The 20,625-nt window shown below is 34.9% G+C and overlaps 1 protein-coding gene across 2 annotated transcripts in view; it reads right to left on the bottom strand.

Annotated features, from left to right (window-relative positions):
* HDX (highly divergent homeobox) overlaps positions 1 to 20,625 on the bottom strand; it is a 177,611-nt gene that overhangs the window by 32,350 nt on the left and 124,636 nt on the right. For both annotated transcript variants that reach the window (XM_030850157.2, XM_060292913.1), the window contains one exon: positions 5,402 to 5,609. In XM_030850157.2, the coding sequence (XP_030706017.1) occupies positions 5,402 to 5,609 (208 nt within the window). The remainder of the gene's footprint in view (positions 1 to 5,401; positions 5,610 to 20,625) is intronic.

Raw genomic sequence — 20,625 nt, 5'->3', positions numbered from 1 at the left:
TTTCTGTTCTCACTTGCTCATAGCTTGGTAAACAGTTCTGCTTTACCAGCAACAGATTCATCCATGATTTGATGATTCTTTTATAAGATGCATATAAAAACTGTTTTGAGGATTTCTAAAGTAAAAAGGTATGAAATTATACAGCTGAATAAAGCATGTTTTCTTTTGCTTATAGGTAGCTTACACATCTGTAAAAGTTTGAAAGCTAAATACTGTCAATATGTCTGGTTATTACTCAACAAAAGCAGCTCTCTTAAATGGAAAATAAATAAGTAGAATACTAATCAGTGAAAGCTCTAGTGGGCACTTTATGTGGTGGCCACATGCTCACACTAAGTAGCTGTATGCAGAATTATCTTTCATGTGCATATCCACATACATAATAGGTACAGCTGAAAAGAGGCTTTGTTATAAAATTTAACGAATTTAACATTATAGATGTTGTTTCTATACTTTAGACAGTTCACTTCTCAGGATAGTATAAATCTTTAAAGTTGCTCAACCATAAATATATTTTGGTAGACACAAAACTTGAAATTAAGGAGCTGAGTCATCTATTACATTTGCTAAAGTTTGCAGTTCAGTGTGGGGGGTGAATCCAGGTAGTCTTTTCGTTTTCAATGCCAACCACATATCCTTTCACTTCACCTCCACACATGGAAAGGCAAAGGAAATGGGAGAAGCGAAGGTGGAAAGTAGGAGGAAATTAGAGGTAAGTCAGAAGCTCTGTATCAGGGAAGTACCTACTCTCCCAGAAGCAAAAGAATGGACTTGAAACCGCTAAAAGATCAACAGCACTTTTTTGTGACTTTGGCTAACCCTGCCTTTTACTGTATTTTAAAAAATAATCCTTGTTTTTGCTCGTAGAGTTCTTTTCTAGAATATTTTTAAGTGATTTTAATTGTTTTTTGACATGTAAAATGTGAGCCCTGATTTAAAGACATTTTTTTTCTTCTTAGACATTTAAAAGACTCTAACCCTATTGAATCAACAGCTGTATTATAAAGGACCTTGAGTTTCAAGTTGTTAGTTTTCTGAAATAGTATGGGAAGCTACTCTGATTATCTTGCCTCCATATCTCTAAGATGTAATTAATGGAAACTCAAAGTAAACATACATTCGACTACAGTTTCATAATTGGAAGAGAATATGGTCAGCATATTTTAAAGGTATTATGTTAATCTAGGCCGGATGATACAATTCCCTTAATTGTCACAAAAGAATCACACAGTTAAATCAGATTAGTATTCTCCATCAGTAAAATGAGGATGATAACAGGACAGCACTAGTAGGAAACCATACGGAAAAAGACTCTTCTCAGTATTTGAAAATTCTTTTATGCTTTTATTTTGCAATTTCTGATGAGAATGAAAAGGTTACCATGCAGCTGTGAAAAATAAGCCACCGAGAGGAATCCTAGGCAATCTCACTTCCCATCAAGTGTTTTTTGATTCATGCATTAAATTATCTCTCATTTTTCTCATTAGATCTTGATTACTATATCAGCTGTCTAGAGAGCAAGCTATTAAATGACAAAGGATGCTAGCGTAGGAGCAGTGGTCCATTAGCAACCTTAAAATTAACTCACTTTTTTCCCATTAACTATTTTATTTTTTAAAATTCCCTTTTAGGTGGGGAAGATGGAGTTGGGGAATGAAACTCCCCTTAAGGGCTTATATAATTTCCTTTTATCAGAATATTTCCTCACAGTTCTCTGACCCACGCATAGAAACACACAAATCCCTACCTCCCCACTATCCCTCAAATAGCTGCCAGACATCATTCTCTAAGGATCTATTTAGAATCACTGAAAATATTTGTACACAAAAGCTGCACATAATTAATGTATACAATTTGGTGAATTTGAACTTGTATATACTTTTGTTACCACCACCACAGTCCAGGTAATAAATGTATCCATCACCTCCAAAAGTTTCCTTGTGTCCCTTTTTTTGTGTTACAAATGCTTAACATGATTTACCCTCTTAAGTTTTTAAGAATACAATCACTTATTACTAACTACAGGCACTGAGTTGTTCAGCAGTTCTCTGGAACTTACTCCTCTTCTGTAACTGTAACTTTATATCCATTGAAAAACAGCTCCCCATATCCCTCTCCCTCCACTCCTTCATACCACTGTTCTATCGTCCACTTATGTACCTTTAACCACTTTAGATGCCTTATACGCAACCTCTATGAGACCATTGAGATAATGATGCCTCTTCCTTCTGAAATCGTTTTCTTTCCTTGGTTTTGGTAATAACATACTATCCTGATTCTCCTATATCTGAATGTTCTTTCAATGGCTCCTTTTTCTCCTCCAGAAATCTGGATATTTCTCAACACACTGTCCTTGTCTATCTTCCTTTCTTGTTTTCCATTTCTCACCTAACTAAATCATCTATTTCTATGGCTAGACATTTTTTTTTGGCCTCGATATGGGTGACTCCAATATTTCTTCTCATATCTTACCCCTTCTTCTGAGCTCCAGACCCATATTATCCAAGGGTATGCTGGTCAGCTCCACATGGATGTCCTGTCCTCATTTAAAACTCAGCCCATGCAAAACTGCATTCATCTTCCCACATTATCCTATCCATTTAGTGCAGTAACAAAAATCTTAAATGAATTTGGGGAGGGGTATTGGGTAAAGGTATGAACTAAGTTCATCTAGAAGAATCAATGTACTACAAGAGCTAAGAATGAGAGCCTTTCCAGATCTTCAGATATCTTATAAAACCACAATTATAAACAATCAGATCAATCTAACATAATAGGAAATCCAGAATTTAATCCATGTGCGTATGTATACATACATGAATTTGTGTCTATCTCTCTCTCTATTTCTCTATCATCTATCTATCTATCTATCTATCTATCTATCTATCTTTGATTAAAAAAAGCTACACAAACTCACTGGAAAAATGCTGACTTATTCAACAAATAGTGTAGGGGCACTTGGTTAATCATTTGGAAAAAACAAAATTAGGTATTGTCTTCACGTATCTTAAAGCAAAACAATTTCTAGGTGGGATAAATATCATGTTGTAAAAATGAAGCCATAAGGATACATGAAGCAAATATGGGGTATGTTTACATAATTGTAGTACAAGGAAGGATTTTGTAATCCTGTCACCAAAGTCACAAACCATAAAGGAAAGAATTGGTATATTTAACAATATAAAAATTACAAACAAAAGTTCTGACATTTGAAAACCCCATAAGCAAATTTAGAAGGCAAAAATAAACTGGAAAATATAGTGTGAATAATACCCTGACCGATAAAATAAAAACAAACAAAATGGGCCAATGCAAAATTCTCTCTCTCTATTACAGATGTAACACCCCCACTATATATTATATGATTCATTTATATGAAATGCCCAGAAAAGACAAAGTTATATAGTCAGAAATCAGATCTGTGGTTGCCTAGGTTTGGAGGTGGGAGTGGATACTGGCTGAAAATGGGCTCAAGGAAATTTTTTGAAGTGGTGAAAATATTCTATAATTGGATTTTAGTGATTTGAAGAGATTATTCTAAAATTTGATTTTAGTGATGGTGATGGTTGTACAACTCTATAAACTTAACTAAAAATCATTGAACTCTACTTTTGCAATGGATGAATTTTATTCTATGTAAATTAAACCTCAATAAAAGTGTTCATAAAAAAGGTGTCAGAAGAGGACTCTTTCTATGCTTGAAGTCAAATGAAAAATACTTCTCATGGACAAATGGTATGATTACATGTTATTATTTGAATTCTCATTTAGGGAAGCACTGAGAAGTATTATAAAGATGATCCAGCCTAATTCCCTTATTTTGCAGATGAGAAAACTAAAGCCTGATGAATTAAATACTTTGCCTGAAGTCACATAATCAGCTAGTGGAAGATCTAGGACTCGTACCCAGATTGTCCAACTACTAGTCTGGTATTTGTCACATTACATCATACTCTCTTTGATTACAATGCATTTAAATTGCTCTGACCCAAATTGACTAGAATTCCAATAAAATTAAAACGATCATATACTATAATTTATGGATTGTTGTAATAACCAATATTTTGAATCATGGAGATCATTATTGTGGTAGATGAGTGTCACTTTTTGTGATGACAATGTGGGAGACTGCTTAGGTGGAAGCATTAAAGATCAAAAAGGTAAAATACAACTGTTGGTGAGGATATGGAAAAAACGGGGTAGAGCCATTATGAAAAACAGTATGAAGGTTCCTCAAAAAATTAAGAAAGAAACTACCATATGATTCAGCGATTCCTCTTCTGTATATATCCAAAGGAAATGAAATGAGTACCCCAAAGACGTATCTGTGCTTCCATGTTCATTGCAGCATTCGTCATGGGATGGAAACAACCTAAGTGTCCATTAACAGATGAATGGATAACGAAACCGTGGTATACATATACAATGGAATATTAGTCTTTAAAAAAAATCCTGCCATTTGCAACTGCTTGGATGAACCTAGAGGACATTATGCTAACTGAAGTAAGCCAAACACAGAAAGAAAAGCATTGCATGATCTCACATGTGGAATCAAAAAATGTCAAATACATAGAAGCAGAGAGTAGAATGGTAGGTACCAGGGTGAGGAGGTGGGGAAAATGGGGAAATATTGGCCAAAGGGTACAAAATTGCAATTACATAGGATGAATAAGTCTAAATAACTAATGTAGAGCATGATGACTAAAGTTAACAATACAGTTGACCCTTGAACAACATGGGGGTTACAGGCACCAACCACCCTGCACAGTTAAAAATCCAAGTATAAATTTTGACTCCTCCAAAACTTAACTATTAATAGTCTACTGTTGACCAGAAGCCTTACCAATAACATAAACAGTTGATTAACACATATTTTGTATGTTATATGTATATTACATATATTTTATGCATTCATGACATACCTTTTTCTTAACTTTTTCGATATTTCTAGGCTACATGGTTTGTCTGCAAGTTTTTCCAAATTGTTGCAAATCTCCAAAAGTTTTTCCAATGTATTTATTGAAAGTAGACCAGTGCAGTTCAAAGCCATGTTGTTTAAGGGTCTACTGTACTATATTGAATGCTGGAAATTTGCTTTGGAAGTAGATTTCAGGTGCTCTCACCACACACACACACAAAGGTAACTATGTGAGGAGATGGATATGTTAATTAGCTTGACTGTAGTAATCATTTCACTATGTACATGTATATCTAAATATGTTGCACACTTTAAATATATACAACTATCATTTTAAAATAGAATAAATATATGTCTATTCTTTTCAAATATTTAACCAAATGTTTTGAGGACTTTAGATTTGAAGTGCAGTAAGCTGAAAAGCAAGTAAAAAACCATCAAATTCACGGAAGATATCATTAGGAGATGGAGCATATAAAATACCTTGCGAGCTTCCTTCAGACAAACAGATGGATACTTCATCATTTCTGTCATTATCCTCTCCTACTTCAGGACCAGCTTCCTCTCCTGGTGTGAGTGCAGATAAAGAACCAGATTCGGGCTGCTCAGAAAAATCAGCAGGGCCTCCTCTTGGAGGTGGAACTTCAATCCCCATTAAACGATATTTTCTTCTTCGATTCCCAATCCAAGTCTTTATAAGAGAAATAGAAGAGAAAGTTTTGTAAAAATAGAAACCTTAGCAGTTCTAGCCATTAAAATAATGAATGGATACAGCATAAAATATGATTAAAAAGAATAAGTAGATACCTAGAATAATGCAGTTTTATTATTACTCAATAAGCTAAAATAAAAGTAGCTGCTTTTATTTTAAAATACCTTATTAGAATAAATATTTATCTAAATACTCAGACTTTCAAGCAACATGCAACCTGTCGCAGAACACTTTTTTGTTTTTGTTTTTATTTCTGGTGAAAATTATCCACCAAATATTTCAAAAGAAACATGAATTGTTTCTTTTCTGAAAGGGACCAGACATGCAGCTCTAGCTATAGTTCATATCCCATTTCCAGTCTTGCTCTTTGTACGTGAAAATGTGCCTTCTAGTAACTTTGTTTGGCTCCATAATGACTACCTGCGTATTTTAAGTATTCTAAAATTGCATTTTATTAGATTTAGAATCAATTTTTAAAACTTTTTATAGTAAAATAAATTTCGAGTTACAGGAAGTTGCAAAAATTGGTCTTCATTCAGTTTCCTCCAGTTTACATTTTACATAATTATAGCACCATAACAGAAAAAGGAAATTGATATTGTACAATATATGTGTACAATTCTATGTTCCTTTATCACACCATTCTTCTCCTCCCTCCCACCATCCTCAACTCCTGGCATCCACCAATCTGTTTTCCACCTCTATAATGGTGTCATTTTGAGAAAGTTATATAAATGGAGTCATACATGTGACTTCAAAAATTTCAAAAAATTGGCTTTTCTCATTCAGCTTAATTTCCTGGAAATTTATTAAAGTCACATATATCAATAGTCCATTCATTTTTATTGCTAAGTATTCTTCCATGATACTTATGTACCATTTTGTTTCTGTTTCTTTGCAATGTTTTTTTAACCCTTCACTTGGAGGACACTTGGGTTGTTTCTAATTTTTGGCTATTATATACAGCTAAAAATCTTCTATGAACAATCATGTACAGGTTTTTGTGCTGATGTAAGTTTTCATTTCTCTGAGATAAATGCCCAAGAATGCAACTGCTGGGTCAAATGGTAATTATATGTTTAATTTTAAAAGAAACTGCCAAATTGTTTCCATAAAAGTTGTGCCATTTTATATTTCTACCAGCAATGTATGAGAGATCCAGTTTCTTGGCATTCTTGCCAGGACTTCGTATTATAAGTAATTCTTTTTCTTTTAGCTGTTCTCATTGGTGCATGTAGCAATAGATCATCAAGTTCTTAATTTAATTTCCCTAATGGCTAGTGATGTTGAAAATCTTTTCATGTGCTTTTTGCCATCCATATATCAGTGAAATGTCTCTTCATGTCTCTTGTACATTTTGTAATTTTTGTCTTTTCTTTAATATTAAGTTTTGAAAGTACCTTATATATTCTAGATATGAATTTTTGTCAGATAAGTGGTTTTGCAAAATTTCTCCCATTCTGTAGCAGATATGAGTTCTTTGTCAGATATGTGGTTTGCAAATATTTTCTCCTCATCTGTAGCTTGTATTTTCATCATCCTTGTCTTTTACAGCACAAAAGTTTTTTTTTTAATTTTGATGAAGTCCAAGTTACTGCTTTTTTCTTTTATGGATTATGCTTTTAGTCCTATTCCTAAGAATTCTTCACCAAGCCCTAGGCCACAAAGATTTTCTCCTATGTTATCTAAAATTTTTATAGTTTTATTTTTTACACTTAAATCTCTGATCCATTATGAATTCACTTTGTATAAGGTGTGAGATTTACATCAAGGTTAATTTATGTTTTCCTATAGATATCCAATTGTTCCAGCACCATTTCTTGAAAAGACTTCCTCCATTGAATTGCTTTTGCACCTTTGTCAAAAATCAACTAAGTTGGCCATGGTTGTGCAGGACTATTTCTGGGCTCTCCATTCTGTTCCAATGATCTATACGTCTTATCACCCTGCCAATACCACAGTCTTGGTTACTGTAGTTATATAATAAGTCTCAAAATTGGGTAGATGGATTTCTTCCACTTTATTGTTTTTGTCAAGAACTGTTTTAGCTATACTAGCATATTTCCTTTCCATGTGAATTTTAGAATTATCTTGTCTACATCAACAAACAATCTTGCTGGAATTTTATAGGAATTATGTTAAACCTGAATATCAATTTGGGGGGAATTTACATTTTTACTATGTCGAGTCTTCCAGTACATGAACACAGAATGTCTCTCCATTTATTTAGAATTTCTTTTATTTCTTTCATCAGTGTTTTGTAGTTTTCAGCATACAAATCCTGTACATGTTTTGTTAGAGTTACATGTAAGTATTTGATTTTTTGAGGGATTGCAAATAATTTATTCATATCTTAAATTTCAATTTCATTGCATTTATTTTTACTATATAGACATGCAATTGATTTTTATATGATGATCTTGTATCCAGAGACTTTGGTGAATTCATTTATTAGTTGTAAGAGTGTTTTGTAGATTCTTTATGATTTTCTACACAGCTAATCAAGTGTATCTTTTATTTCCTTTTCTTGATTTATTGTGCTGGTTAGAACTTCTACTACTATATTGAATAAAGGTGTTTAGAGTGGACATCTTGTTTTTGGTCTCAGAGGAAAAGCATTCTATTTTTCACCGTTAAAGTATGATGTTAGCTGTAGGTTATGGGTACTTGTAGATTCTTTTTTGGGGAGACTTTTTTGAATTCAATTTCCTTAATAGTTATAGGGCAACCTAAATGTCCATTGACAGATGAATGGATAAACATGTGGTATATATATACAATGGAATATTACTCAGCCATAAAAAGAATGAAATAATACTATTTCCAGCAACACAGATGGGCCTAGAGATCATTGTATTAAGTGAAGTCAGACAGAGAAAGACAAATATCATATGATATCACTTATATGTGGAATCTAAAATAATGATACAAATGAACTTATTTACAAAACAGAAATAAGACTCACAGACATAGAAAATAAACTTATTACCAAAGGGGATAGCGGGGTGGGGGAAGAGACAAATTAGGAGTTTGGGATTAATATATATACACTATTATATATAAAATAGATAACCAACAAGGATCTACTGTATAGCACAGGGTACTATATTCAATATCTTGTAATAACCTATAATGGAAAAAAATCTGAAGAAGAATATATATATATATATACATATATATGTATATACATGTAACTGAATCACTTTGCTGTACACCTGAAACTAACACATCATTGTAAACTAACTATACTTCAATTAAAAAATGGTTAATAATAAATAAATGAATGTATATATTTTTATGTTATTCTTTAGGTCCTGTGGTCCCTAGCAGATGTGAGGTCTTTCCACCCTTCACAGTCTTCTTATATTTGTTTTATATATAATGTCTAGGGATTTTAGTTGTACTTACTGGGAAGGATAGGGAAAATTATGTCTACTCCAACATTTTTTGGAAGCTGCAGTCTAAAACCAATTTTATTCTCAAGTTTCTCATGTAATTTTCAAAAAGCTCATTTTATATGATTAGAGTTTGTAACCTTTATAATTTTGCCATATGACTCTACAAAGTAGAATTGTCACGCCAATCTACAAAGTGGAAGAAGAATTCTTAAAACCTGTATATTCTCTTTTAGTGTAGAAAGTCATTCAATAGCATTTCATAATTTCAGATCTAAATTTGATTATGGTACCATTTCTTTGTATACCAAGTAGAATTGCTTCTATACAACAAGGTCCACTTCAATACAAAGCCACCTTAGATATTCTCTAATGTAAATAAAAAACATGAATAAAGTTAACTTTTACGTGGTAAGATTTTGCAAAAAAAAATGCAGGGCAAAACAGAAGAACTATTCAGTTAGTCCAAGAAGATTAATTCTTCTTTATAATTTTTTTTGGGGGGGCATTTTCTCTTCAAATTCAGGATATGTAGTACCTTTGATGTATTTAGCATTCAATGCTAAATGTGAAACCTGAAACATATGGATTGCTTTGTAGGCTCCCAAGTGAATATTACCTGGTAGAAAAGGAAAATATTTATGGATATTAATTTTTCTAGTTTTGCTAAATTCTCCCATAGGTGAAACACTATTTTAAAGAGTATAGTTCCATTTCAATTTCCCAGTATATGGTCTCATTGAGAATAAGCTACTAGACTTCAGAAAAAGTAAAGAATTTCAACTTCTTACTAAAGTTCCATTAAATTGTCATGTACTTTCTCTATTTCCTGTCTTTGAATACGACGCTTATCAAATACTGATGCTTCTTTTTCACAATAATCTTAGACACAGATGCTTGGGAAAATGATGGTGTGGGCAGAAGAAGAACGATACCAGTTTTCTTAGGATGCTTTTGGCTTCCTTTGGGTCATAAAGGCTTGGGAAGAGAGAAGAAGACAGAAAACAGAAGCCAATGTCCATTTATTTTCAACTTCTTTTTTTCACCCTTCTTGGGAGAAATGAATGATTATATACTGTATAATGATAAAGGTATAATAATATGTGAACATTGGGACTATATGGAAATTTATTACATACTAGGGCTGACATAGTTCCTCTCTGGCTATTTCTCAAAACTGGAAGGCACCAGGAAAATAATTCAGTATACAAACATAATCTTAATGGGTTTATTACATTTTCAAAGAATCATAGACGATGGAAGAGATCTTGGAAGCCAACTAGCCTAACCTTCCATTTAAGGTAAAAGTTTCTTCTTCAGCATTATAGGTGGATGGCTATTCAGTCTTTGCATGAAAATAATAGGAACATGGAACATACTACTTTATAAGGTTCCTCAGTCCAGTTTTTGGATAGTTTTTTTTTCCAAAAATGTTCTCCCTAAAACTGAATCAGTATCTATTGTCTTATTAATTCTAGGCCTTGGTTCCAGTTTTTCACTCTGGATCCACCTTACTCCAAATAGCCTCTTCTACATTCCAGCTATCAATTATGTAAAGAGTATTTATTCCTATTTCTGGCTGTGCCATGTGGTTTGCAGAATCTCAGTTCCCCGACCAGGGACTGAACCCAGGCCACGGCAGTGAAAGCGCCAAATTCTAATCACTAAGCCACCAGGGAATTCAAGTATTTATTTCTTTGTTTCAAAATTTTGTATAATACAGTTTTTCAACCATTTTATATGACCCATGGTCAAGTTTTTTTTATCACTCTGGGACTCAGATTCCTTAACTGAGGAAACTGGAAATTGAGATAATTGGTTTCCAAATCTTTAGTCTCCTGGATAAACTTTATCCCTCCAGAGTTGCTCATAAATTTATAAAATAAGTATCTTCTATAACCATTTGTAGAATAAGTATCTTCTATAACCATAACTCCAATGTATTGACAGCTCAAATATATTGGCTATTTAAAATGATGACTCTCAGGCCCTATAAGTTTCTAAGTACATTTCTATTAAAATAATTAAAAAATAATATTCCAAACTGCCATTAGTTTAAATGTATATTATTATATATTTTTATTCTGTGTGCTATAAATAGAGGGCACACCTTTCTGTTAAACATTCATTTGTTTGAAGGAAACCCTCTTACAGTGTTGGTAGGAATGTAAATTGATGCAGCCACTATGAAAAACAGTATAGATATTTCTCCAAAAACTAAAAATAGAACTACCATATGACCCAGCAATTCCACTCCTGTACATATCCAAAAAAAAAAAAAACCCACTAATTCAAAAAATACATGCACTTCAATGTTCTTAGCAGCATTATTTACAATTGCCAAGATAAGGAAGCAACCTAAGTGTCCATCAACAGATGAATGGTTAAAGAAGATGTGGAACACACACACACACACACACACACACACACACACACACACACACACACACACTGCAATACTACTCAGCCATGAAAGAACAAAAAAATTTGCCATTTGTAGCAACATGGATGGACTTGGAGGACATTATGCTAAGTGAAATAAGTCAGACTGAGAAAGACAAATATGTATGATATCACTTATATATGGAATCTAAAAACTACAGCAAATTAGTGAATATAACAAAAAAGAAGCAGACTCACAGATACAAAGAACAAACTAATGATTACCAGTGGGGAGGGGAAGGGCAATATAGAGATGGGGCAGTGGGAGGTACAAACAGTTGGGTGAAAGACAGGCTACAAGGACGTACTGTATAACACAGGGAATATAGCCAGTGTTTTGTAATAACTGTAAATGGAGTATAACATTTAAAATAGTATAAAAATTTCATTCTTTCATTCCACAAATATTACTGAACATCAAGTACATACCAAGCACTGTTCTAGTGCTGGGGATAGAATAGTGAAAAGGCAGGCCTGATATACACCCTTGTAGAGCTTGAATTTACAATCCAGAAGATGTATACACAATAAACAAATAGACAAGAAAAATACAAATCACAAAATTTGACCAATTACTATGGAGGGAAAGAACCAACTAGAATATTTAGCCACAGTGACATAGTGTAGTGAAGTGAAATCCTTTCCAAATTTGCCTATCATCAGAATTGCTGGGGCAAAGGAAATATATAGATTCCAAGGTCCTTCCCTGAAAATCCTGATTAGTAGGCCTAGGATGGAGTGAGCTGTATATTTTTTTAACATATTTATTGGAGTATAATTGCTTTACAATAGTGTGTTAGTTTCTGCTGTATAACAAAGTGAATCAGCTATACATATACATATATCCCCATTTCGCCTCTCTCTTGTGTCTCCCTCCCACCCTCCATATCCCACCCCTCTTGGTGGACAGAAAGCACTGACCGGATCTCCCTGTGCCATGTGGCTGCTTCCCACTAGCTATCTATTTTACATTTGGTAGTGTACATATGTCCAAGCCACTCTCTCTCTTCATCCCAGCTTACATTTCCCCCTCCCCATGTCCTCAAGTCCATTCTTTACATCTGTGTCTTTATTCCTGTCTGAACCTAGGTTCTTCAGACCTTTTTTTTTTTAGATTCCATATATATGTGTTAGCATACGGTATTTGTTTTTCTCTTTCTGACTTACTTAACTCTGTATGACAGTCTCTAGGTCCACCAACCTCACTGCAAATAACTCAATTTCCTTTCTTTATATGGCTGAGTAATATTCCATTGTATATATGTGCCACATCTTCTTTATCCATTCCTCTATCAATGGACACTTAGGTTGCTTCCATGTCCTAGCTATTGTAAATAGTGCAGCAATGAACATTGTGGTACATGACTCTTTGTGAACTATGGTTTCTCAGGGTATATGACCAAAAGTGGGATTGCTGGGTCATATTGTAGTTCTATTTTTATTTTTTTAAGGAACTTCCATATTGTTCTCAATAGTGGCTGTATCAATTTATATTCCCACTAACAATGCAAGAGGGTTTGCTTTTCTCAACACCCTCTTCAGCGTTTATTGTTTGTACATACTTTAACTATGGCCATTCTGACTGTTGTGAGGTCATATATCATTGTAGCTTTGATTTGCATTTCTCTAATGATTAGTGATGTTGAGCACCCTTTCATGTGTTTGTTGGCAATCTGTATATCTTCCTTGGAGAAATAACTATTTAGGTCTTCTGCCCATTTTTGGCTCGGGTTGTTTGTTTTTTTTAATATTGAGCTGCATGAGCTGCTTGTATATTTTGGAGATTAATCCTTTGTCAGTTGCTTTGCTTGCAAATATTTTCTCCCATTCTGAGGGTTATCTTTTTGTCTTCTTTATAGTTTCGTTTGCTGTGCAAAAGCTTTTAAGTTTCATTAGGTCCCATTTGTTTTTGTTTATATTTCCATTTCTCTAGGAGGTGGATCAAAAAGGATCTTGCTGTGATTTATGTCATACAGTGTTCTGCCTATGTTTTCCTCTAAGAGTTTGATAGTGTCTGTTCTTATTTTTAGGTCTTTAATCCATTTTGAGTTTATTTTTGTGTATAGTGTTAGGGAGTGTTCTAATTTCATTTTTTTACATGTAGCTGTCAAGTTTTCCCAGCACCACTTACTGAAGAGTCTGTCTTTTCCCCATTGAATATTCTTGCCTCCTTTATCAAATATAAGGTGACCACATGTGTGTGGGTTTATATCTAGGCTTTCTATCCTGTTCCATTGATCTATATTTTTGTTTTTGTGCCAGTACCATGCTGTCTTGATTACTGCAGCTTTGTAATATAGGCTGAAGTCCAGGAGCCTGATTCCTCCAGCTTCATTTTTCTTTCTCAAGATTACTTTGGCTATTTGGGATTTTTTGTGTTTCCATACAAATTCTGAAATGTTTTGTTCTAGCTCTGTGACAAATGCCATTGGTAGTTTGAAAGGGATTGCACTGAATCTGTAGATTGCTTTGGGTACTAGAGTCATTTTCACAATATTGATTCTTCAAGTCCAAGAACATGGTATATCTCTCCATCTGTTTGAATAATCTTTAATTTCTTTCATTAGTGTCATATTTTCTGTATACAGCTCTTTTGTCTCCTTTCGGTTTATTCCTAAGTATTTTATTATTTCGGTTGTAATGATAAATGGGAGTGTTTCTTTAACTTCTCTTTCAGATTTTTCATCATTAGTGCATAGGAATGCAAGAGATTTCTGTGCATTAATTTTGTATCCTGCTAATTTACCAAATTCATTGACTAGCTGTAGTACTTTTCTGGTAGCATCTTTAGGATTCGCTATGTATAGTATCATGTCATCTGACAACATTGACACTTCACTTCTTCTTTTCCAATTTGGATTACTTTTATTTCTTTTTCTTCTCTGATTGCAGTGGCTAAAACTCCCAAATCTATGTTGAATAATAGTAGTGAGAGTGTCTTCTTCCTGATCTTAGTGAAAAAGGTTTCAGTTTTTCACCATTGAGACCGATGCTGCCTGTGGGTTTGTCATATATGGCCTTTATTATGTTGAGGTAAGTTCCCTCTATGCCTATTTTCTGAAGGGTTTTTATCAGAAATTGGTGTTGAATTTTGTCAAAAGCTTTTTCTGCATCTATTTAGATGATCATATGGCTTTTATACTTCAGTTTATTAATGTGGTGTATCGCATTGATTGATTTGTGTATATTGAAGAGTCCTTGCAACCCTGGGATAAACCCCACTTGATCATGTTCTATGATCCCTTTAATGTGCTGTTGGATTCTGGTTGCTAGTAATTAGTTGAGGATTTTTGCATCTGTGCTCATCAGTGATATTGGCCTGTAGTTTTCTTTTTTTTGTGACATCTTTATCTGGTTTTGGTATCAGCGTGATGGTGACCTCATAGAATGAGTTTGGGAGTGTTCCTCCCTCTGCTATGTTTTGGAAGAGTTTGAGAAGGACAGTGTTAGCTCTTCTCTAAATGTTTGATAGAATTCATCTGTGAAGCCATCTGGTTCTGGGCTTTTGTTTGTTGGAAGATTTTTAATCACATTTTCAATTTCAGTGCTTGTGATTGGCCTGTTTATATTTTCTATTTCTTCTTGGTTCAGTTTTGGAAGGTTGTGCTTTACTAAGAATTTGTCCATTTCTTGAAGGTTGTCCATTTTATTGGTATATAGTTGCTTGTAGAAATCTCTCATGATCCTTTGTATTTCTTTTTGTTATTTTTTTGAACTTTTGACTTTTATTTATTTTTATTTTTTTATACATCTTGTTCTTATTAGTCATCAATTTTATACACATCATGGTGTACGTGTCAAACCCAGTTGCCCAGTTAATCACCCCCCCACCCCCCACACACTGCTTTCCCCCATTGGTGTCCATATGTTTCTTCTCTACATCTGTGTCTCAATTTCTGCCCTGCAAAGCGGTTCGTCCATACCATTTTTCTTGGTTTCAGATATATGCGTTAATATACACATTTTTTTTCTCTTGCTGAGTTACTTTATTCTGTATGACAGTCTCTAGGTCCATCCATGTCTCAACAAATGACCCAATTTCATTCCTTTTCATGGCTGAGTAACATTGCATTGTATATACGTACCACATCTTCTTTATTCATTCGTCTGTTGATGGGCATTTAGGTTGCTTCCGTGACCTGGCTATTGTAAATAGTGCTGCAAGGAACATTGGGGTGCATGTGTCTTTTTGAATTATGGTTTTCTCTGGGTATATGCCCAGTAGTGGGATTGCTGGGTCATATGGTAATTCTATTTTTAGTTTTTAAGGAACCTCCATACTGTTCTCCATAGTGGCTGTATCAATTTACATTCCCACAAACAGGGCAAGAGGGTTCCCTTGTCTCCACACGCTCTCCAAAATTTGTTGTTCGAAAACTTTCTGATGATGCCCATTCTAACTGGTGTGAGGTGATACCTCATTGTAGTTTTGATTTGCATTTTTCTAGTAATTACTGATATTGAGGAGCTTTTCATGTCCTTCTTGGCCATCTGTATGTCTTCTTTGGAGAAATGTCTATTTAGGTCTTCTGCCCATTTTTGGTTAGGGATGTTTGTTTTTTAAATATTGAGCTTCATGAGCTATTTATATACTTTGGATATTAATCCTTTGTCCATTGATTCCTTTGCAAATATTTTCTCCCATACTGAGGGTTGTCTTTTAATCTTGTTTATGGTTTCCTTTGCTGTGCAAAAGCTTTGAAGTTTCATTAGGTCCCATTTGTTTTTTTTTGTTTTTATTTCCATTACTGTAGGAGGTGGATCAAAAAAGATCTTGCTGTAATTTACGTCAAAGAGTGTTCTTCCAATGTTTTACTCTAAGAGTTTATTTTTTGTGGTATGTGGACCTCTCACTGTTGTGGCCTCTCCCATTGTGGAGCACAGGCTCCGGACGCACAGGCTCAGTGGCCATGGCTCACAGGCCTAGCCACTCCATGGCATGTGGGATCTTCCCAGACCAGGGCATGAACTTGTGTCCCCTGAATCGGCAGGTGGACTCTCAACAACTGTGCCACCAGGGAAGCCCTCTAAGAGTTTTATAGTGTCTGTTCTTACATTTGGGTCTCTAATCAATTCTGAGTTTATTTTTGTGTATGGTGTTAAGAAGTGTTCTAATTTCATTCTTTTACATATAGCTGTCCAGTTTTCCCAGCATGATTTATTGAAGATACTGTATTTTCTCCCTTGTATATCCTTTCCTCCTTTGTCATAGATTAGTTGACCATAGCTGTGTGGGTTTATCTCTGGGCTTTCTATTTTGTTCCATTGATCTATATTTCTGTTTTTGTGCCAGTACCATATTGTATTGATTACTGTAGCTTTGTAGTATAGTCTGAAGTCAGGGACTCTGATTCATCCAGCTCAGCTTTTTTCCCTCAAGACTGCTTTGGCTCTTCAGGGTCTTTTCTGTCTCCACACAAATTTTCAGATTTTTTGTTCTAGTTCTGTAAAAGATGCCTTTGGTTATTTGATAGTGATTGCATTGAATCTGTAGATTGCTTTGGGTAGTGTAGTCATTTTCACAATATTAATTCTTCCAATCTAAGAACATGGTATATCTCTCCATCTGTTGGTATCATCTTTAATTTCTTTCATCAGTGTCTTATAGTTTTCTACAGGTCTTTTGTCTCCCTAGATATGTTTATACCTAGGTATTTTATTCTTTTTGTTGCAGTGGTAAATGGGAGTGTTTCCTTAATTTCCCTTTCAGATTTTTCATCATTAGTGTATAGGAATACCAGAGACTTCTGTGCATTAATTTTGTATCCTGCAACATTACTAAATTCATTGATTAGCTCTAGTAGGTTTCTGGTGGCATCTTTAGGATGCTCTATGTATAGTATCATGTCATCTGCAAACAGTGACAGCTTTACTTCTTCTTTTCCAATTTTTATTCCTTTTATTTCTTGTCCTTCTCTGATTGTTGTGGCTAGCACTTATAAGTCTATGTTGAATAATAATGGTGAGAGTGGCCATCCTTTTCTTTTTCCTGATCTTAGAGGAAATGCTTTCAATTTTTCACCATTGAGAATGATGTTTGCTGTGGGTTTGTCATATATGGCCTTTTTAATGTTGAAGTAGGTTCCCTCTATTCCCACTTTCTGGAGAGTTTTTAATCACAAATCGTTGTTGAATTTTGTCAAAAGATTTGTCTGCATCTATTGAGAAAATCATATGGTTTTTATTCTTCAACTTGTTAATACGGCGTATCACATTGATTGACTTGCGTATATTGAAGAATCATTGCATCCCTGGGATAAATCCCACTTGATCATGGTGTATGATCCTTTTAATGTGTTGTTGGATTCTGTTTGCTAGTATTTTGTTTAGGATTTTTGCATCTATATTCATCAGTGATATTTGTCTGTAATTTTCTTTTTTTGTAGTATCTTTGTCTGGTTTTGGTATCAGGGTTATGGTGGCCTCATAGAATGAGTTTGGGAGTGCTCCTTCCTCCGCAATTTTTTGGAAGAGTTTGAGAAGGATGGGCGTTAGCTCTTGTCTAAATGTTTGATAGAATTCACCTGTGAAGCCATCTGGTCCTGGACTTTTGTTTGTTGGAAGATTTTTAATCACAGCTTCAATTTCATTACTTGTGATTGGTCTGTTCATATTTTCTATTTCTTCCTGGTTCAGTCTTGGAAGGTTATACCTTTCTAAGAATTTGTCCATTTTTTTCCAGGTTGTCCAACTTATTGGCATAGAGTTGCCTGTAGTAGTCTCTTAGGATGCTTTGTATTTCTGTGGTGTCTGTTGTAACTTCTCCTTTCTCATTTTTAATTTTATTGATTTGAGTCCTCTCCCTCTTTTTATTGATTAGTCTGGCTAATGGTTTATCAATTTGCTGCATCCCATAGGTTTTGGATCGTCTTTTTTTTCATTGCCTTTTGTCTCTAGGTATTTTTTGATTTCCACTTTGATTTCTTCAGTGATCTCTTGGTTATTTAGTAACGTATTGTTTAGCCTTCATGTGTTTGGGTTTTTTTTTTTAACATTTTTTCCCTGTATTTCATTTCTAATCTCATAACATTGTGGTCAGAAAAGCTGCTTGATATGATTTCAAATTTCTTAAATTTACTGAGGCTTGATTTGTGACCCAAGGTTTGATCTATCCTGGAGAATGTTCCATGTGCACTTCAGAAGGAAGTGTAATCTGCTGCTTTTGGAAAGAATGTCTTATAAATATCAATTAAATCTATCTGGTCTATTGTGTCTTTTAAAGCTTCTGTTTCCTTATTTATTTTCATTTTGGATGATCTGTTAATTGGTGTAAGTGAGGTGTTAAAGTCCCCCACTATTATTGTGTTACTGTTGATTTCCTCTTTTATAGCTGTTAGCAGGTGCCTTATGTATTGAAGTGCTCCTATGTTGGGTGCATATATATTTATAATTGTTACATCTTCTTCTTGGATTGATCCCTTGATCATTATGTAGTGTCCGTCCTTGTCTCTTATAAAATTCTTTACTTTAATGTCTTTTGTATCTGATATGAGTATTGCTACTCCAGCTTTCTTTTGATTTCCATTTGTATGGAATATCATTTTCCATCCCTGCACTTTCAGTCTGTATGTGTCCTTAGGTCTGAAGTGGGTCTCTTGTAGACAGCATATAGATGGGTCTTGTTTTTCTATCCATTCAGCAAGCCTGTGTCTTTTGGTTGGAGCAATTTATCCATTCACGTTTAAGGTAATTATCAATATGTATGCTCCTATGGCCATTTATTTATTTGTTTTGGGTTTACTTTTGTAGGTCTTTTTCTTCTGTTGTGTTCCCCACTTAGAGTAGTTCCTTCAGCATTTGTGGTAGAGCTGGTTTGGTTGTGCTGAATTTTCTTAGCTTTTTCTTGTGTGTAAGGCTTTTGATTTCTCCATCGAATCTGAATGAGATCCTTGCTGGGTAGAGTAATCTTGGTTGCAGCTTCTTCCCTTTCATTACTTTAAGTATATCATGACACTCCCTTCTGGCTTGTAGAGCTTCTGCTGAAAGATCAGCTGTTAACCTTATGGGGATTCCCTTGTGTGTTATTTGTCATTTTTCCCTTGCTGCTTTCAGTAATTTTTCTTTGTTTTTAATTTTTGCCAATTTGATTACTATTTGTCTCAGCATGTTTCCCCTTGGGTTTATCCTGTGTGGGACTCTCTGTGCTTCCTGGAGTTGGATGGCTATTTTCTTTCCCATGTTAGGGAAGGTTCTGACTGTAATCTCTTCAAATATTTTTTTTGAGTCTTTTCTCTCTCTCTTCTCCTTCTGGGACCCCTATAATGTGAAAGTTGTTGCATTTAATGTTGTCCCAGAGGTCTCTTTGGCTGTCTTCATTTCTTTTCATTCTTTGTTCTTTTTCTGTTCCGCAGCAGTGAATTCCACCATTCTGTCTTCCAGGTCACTTATCCCTTCTTCTGCCTCTGTTATTCTTCTATTGATTCCTTCTAGTGTAGTTTTCATTTCAGTTATTGTATTGTTCATCTTTGTTTGTTTGTTCTTTAATTCTCCTAGGTCTTTAGTAAACATTTCTTTCATCTTCTTGATCTTCGCCTCCATTCATTTTCCGAGGTCCTGGATCATCTTCACTATCATTAATCTGAAATCATTTTCTGGATGGTTGCCTACCTCCACTTCATTTTGTTCTTTCTCTGGGCATTTATCTTGTTCCTTCATTTGGTACATAGCCCTCTGCCTTTTCATCTTGTCTATCTTTCAGTGAATGTGATTTTTATTCCACAGGCTGCAGGATTGTAGTTCTTCTTGTTTCTGCTATCTGCCCTCTGATGGATGAGGCTATCTAAGAGGATTGTGCAACTTTCCTGATGGGAGGGACTGGTGGTGGGTAGAGCTGGCTGTTGCTCTGGTGGGCAGAGCTCAGTAAAACTTTAATCTGCTTGACTGCTGATGGGTGGGGCTGGTTTCCCTCCCTTTTGGTTGTTTGGCCTGAGGCAACCCAACACCAGAGCCTACCCGGGCTCTTTGGTGGGGTCAATGGTGGACTTTGGGAGGGCTCACACCAAGGAATACTTTCCAGAACCTCTGCTGCCAGTGTCCTTGCCCTCATGGTGAGCCACAGCCACCCACTGCCTCTGCAGGAGACCCTCCAACGCTAGCAGGTATGTCTGGTTCAGTGTCCCCTGGGGTCACTGCTCCTTCCCCTGGGTCCCAATGTGCAC

Source organism: Globicephala melas, chromosome X (assembly GCF_963455315.2).
Source record: "Globicephala melas chromosome X, mGloMel1.2, whole genome shotgun sequence".
Taxonomy (NCBI): Eukaryota; Metazoa; Chordata; class Mammalia; order Artiodactyla; family Delphinidae; genus Globicephala; species Globicephala melas.
This window is presented reverse-complemented; position numbering and strand designations above follow the sequence as displayed.